Source organism: Nicrophorus vespilloides, unplaced genomic scaffold (assembly GCF_001412225.1).
Source record: "Nicrophorus vespilloides isolate i.1.1-1 unplaced genomic scaffold, Nicve_v1.0, whole genome shotgun sequence".
NCBI classification, from domain to species: domain Eukaryota; kingdom Metazoa; phylum Arthropoda; class Insecta; order Coleoptera; family Silphidae; genus Nicrophorus; species Nicrophorus vespilloides.
The window spans coordinates 8,861-11,526 of NW_017095557.1; the positions used below are offsets into that span (position 1 = coordinate 8,861).

General features: G+C 30.6%; 1 protein-coding gene across 1 annotated transcript in view; it reads left to right on the forward strand.

Moving 5' to 3' along the window:
* The first annotated feature begins 2,390 nt into the window (after positions 1-2,390).
* The window catches only part of LOC108556593 (homeotic protein antennapedia-like), a 906-nt gene continuing 630 nt past the window's right edge, over positions 2,391-2,666 (forward strand). The window contains exon 1 of the mRNA XM_017912766.1: positions 2,391-2,617. Coding sequence (XP_017768255.1) covers positions 2,391-2,617 — 227 coding nt within the window. The remainder of the gene's footprint in view (positions 2,618-2,666) is intronic.

The window sequence follows — 2,666 nt, forward strand, 5'->3', positions numbered from 1 at the left end:
CACATTGTTATTACATCCTTGAGACGTCGCACTTCCCACGGATCGTAGGAGCTGAAGTGCCCCCAGGTGCACATCCTCAGCCCGCGGACAAACTTCGTCGCTACATCAGAAGGATAACGAGCAATCATCTTCCTTCCTTCCATCCATCCACCCGATGGAAATCTGCAATTAAAGCAATTTTAATGCCATCAATCCGTTACGTAATGTTGGATGATGAGGATACATGAGGTGGTGGAGCGCGTGCGCGATCGCGCACTCCACGCACCTGGCTTTTTCAATTTTTGCATCGCTCCCAAATGGATTATCAAAAAGCCCTAAATGTAATTTCAACCCTCGTTTATATTAATTTTATAAATATCTACATTTAAAATGATTGAATCCACTTTAAAAAAACGTACTTTTGAATTGATTGCGTTCATTAGAAAGCACAAAGTGATCATTAAATCATTCTGAGTAAAATTACCTATTTATTTTTTTTAACATAAAACGCACCTTTTTTAAATAGAGAAATTATAGTAATTTATTTCAAAATATTTTATGCTATAAATATGTTATTTAACAACAAAATTTTCTGAAACTTTATTCTAGTTGTAGAATTAAAACAGAAATAAAACCTAACGTATTCACAAAAAAATCTGTAGCAATAAACTTCCTTAAATAGCCTAAGGAAGTAAGATCAAAGCAAATTTATATAAATTAGAAGTAAATAAAAACACTAAATATGAAATAATCATAATTCAAGACATAAATAAAAAAAAAATCTTGCATGAATAAATGTCCTATTATTTATTGTATTTTATACATTGAAATTTAATGAACATTACTAAAGTTTTGTGCATTTATGTATGTTTTATCTTGAAAAGAAATTTTCTTGAAATATATACACTAAATATATAAGACTAACATAAATAAAATAATTGTACAACAATATTTGCAAATTTTCATAACTATTGACGTTAGATTGATATTACATAAAACAGTACGTTTTAGTTATTGGTAATTGTATATTTTTAATTAATAATTAGTCAATACCAAAATAATCAATTTCTTACATAACTTTAGTTTTTTCAGCAAAAAATGCCGTTTTAAAATTATTTGATAAACATTTTCTTTTAGATTATCCATAAATAATAACTCAATGATGGAAGTTATGAAAAGCAGTAAGAGTTAAAATTAACCGACAGTTAGTGCTAGTACTTAAAATATTAACAAACGTATATTCTCGTTCCAAATTAAAATACAAATGGTTTAAAAAGAAAGATTCTTTAATTTTATCCAAAACTTTATGTAATAAATTATAAAGTTATTTGTTATTTGTAAGAATTTATGAAAATATTGAAGGTTTTATTGTAATTGTTACAAATAAAAACATATTTAAGTGTATTTTCGCTCAATTTCAACAATTTTCTTTAGTTTGTCCAATACTTAGATTTAAGTTGTTTTTTTTATATTAAAAATATTATAATTATTTATAAGCAAACATATTTCTTTGTACTTTATATATGTAATATCAAAACTTGTGTGTTTTGGTAACACAGTAAAACGCCGATTATCCGGAGGTAATTCAGGAACGTCAAAAGCACGGATAATTGAAAAACACGGTTAATACGAACATCACTTTTATTTACTTTAAAAACTTCATGCCTATGTATTAATCTCTATTTTTTTATTGTTTTCCTTGTAAAATTATTTACTAAACCGCAGATTTGCAAAGACAATTTTATTGTTTAACATATAAAATAAGTAAATACTAAGACGGCGTTAATTGAGACCCGGATAATCGGCGATTTACTTATGAATTAAATGATATTGAAGTAAAATATTTATAAATATTCACTAAATAAATTATTATTAATTAAAGTTGAAATATTAATTTAGTATTAGTAAAAATGATGTTCTAATCCATTTTTGTTTAAGAATAACCTGATAAATTAGCTAAGATCTTTATGTCCTGTTGTGGGTAATTGCGTAACAACCAGTGGAGAATAAAATTAACTGAATTATAATTGTAAGTGTTCTGGGTAGTGTTTATATGGATATAAGTCAATTAGTCTAAGGGGTGCAATAATCATTAAGCATCAGTTTCAATGGAAATTGGTCTTAGAGGCAGCGATTCTGCGAAAGTCTGATGGCCGTGCGGCCAATAAATGGGTGGGGGTGGAAAATGCATGAAAAGGGCAGCTGTAGTGAATGGAGAGAAGAAAAAAAAAAGGTTGTGCATTATATTCGTGGGGTGCAGCGAGCACCCCCCACCGACACCCCTAGTTTTTCGGGGTTGCAATAGTTGACAATATTTAACATTTATCAGAACGTGCCGAGCCGGACAGCCGGACGAGAGACAGATTTTTGACGAGTGCGAAAGTTGTGCGGAAAAGAAAAAAAAAGTGAAAATGAGCAGTGTTTCGCAGCAGAATTATTGGACTAACAATCCGAACCAATTCTACAATCCCCAGCAACAACATCAACAACAACAACAGCAACAGCAGCATCAACAACAAGCGGATTACTATGGTTACAACGGGATGTACGATCCGCATAGTTACTACGCGAATTATTCGGCGGAATATCAGGCTGCGTTTTATCAACAACAACAACAAGAACAACAACAACAGCAGCAGCAACATCATCAACCTCAAGAGAGCTTCGACACTTGTCGACAGCCAATT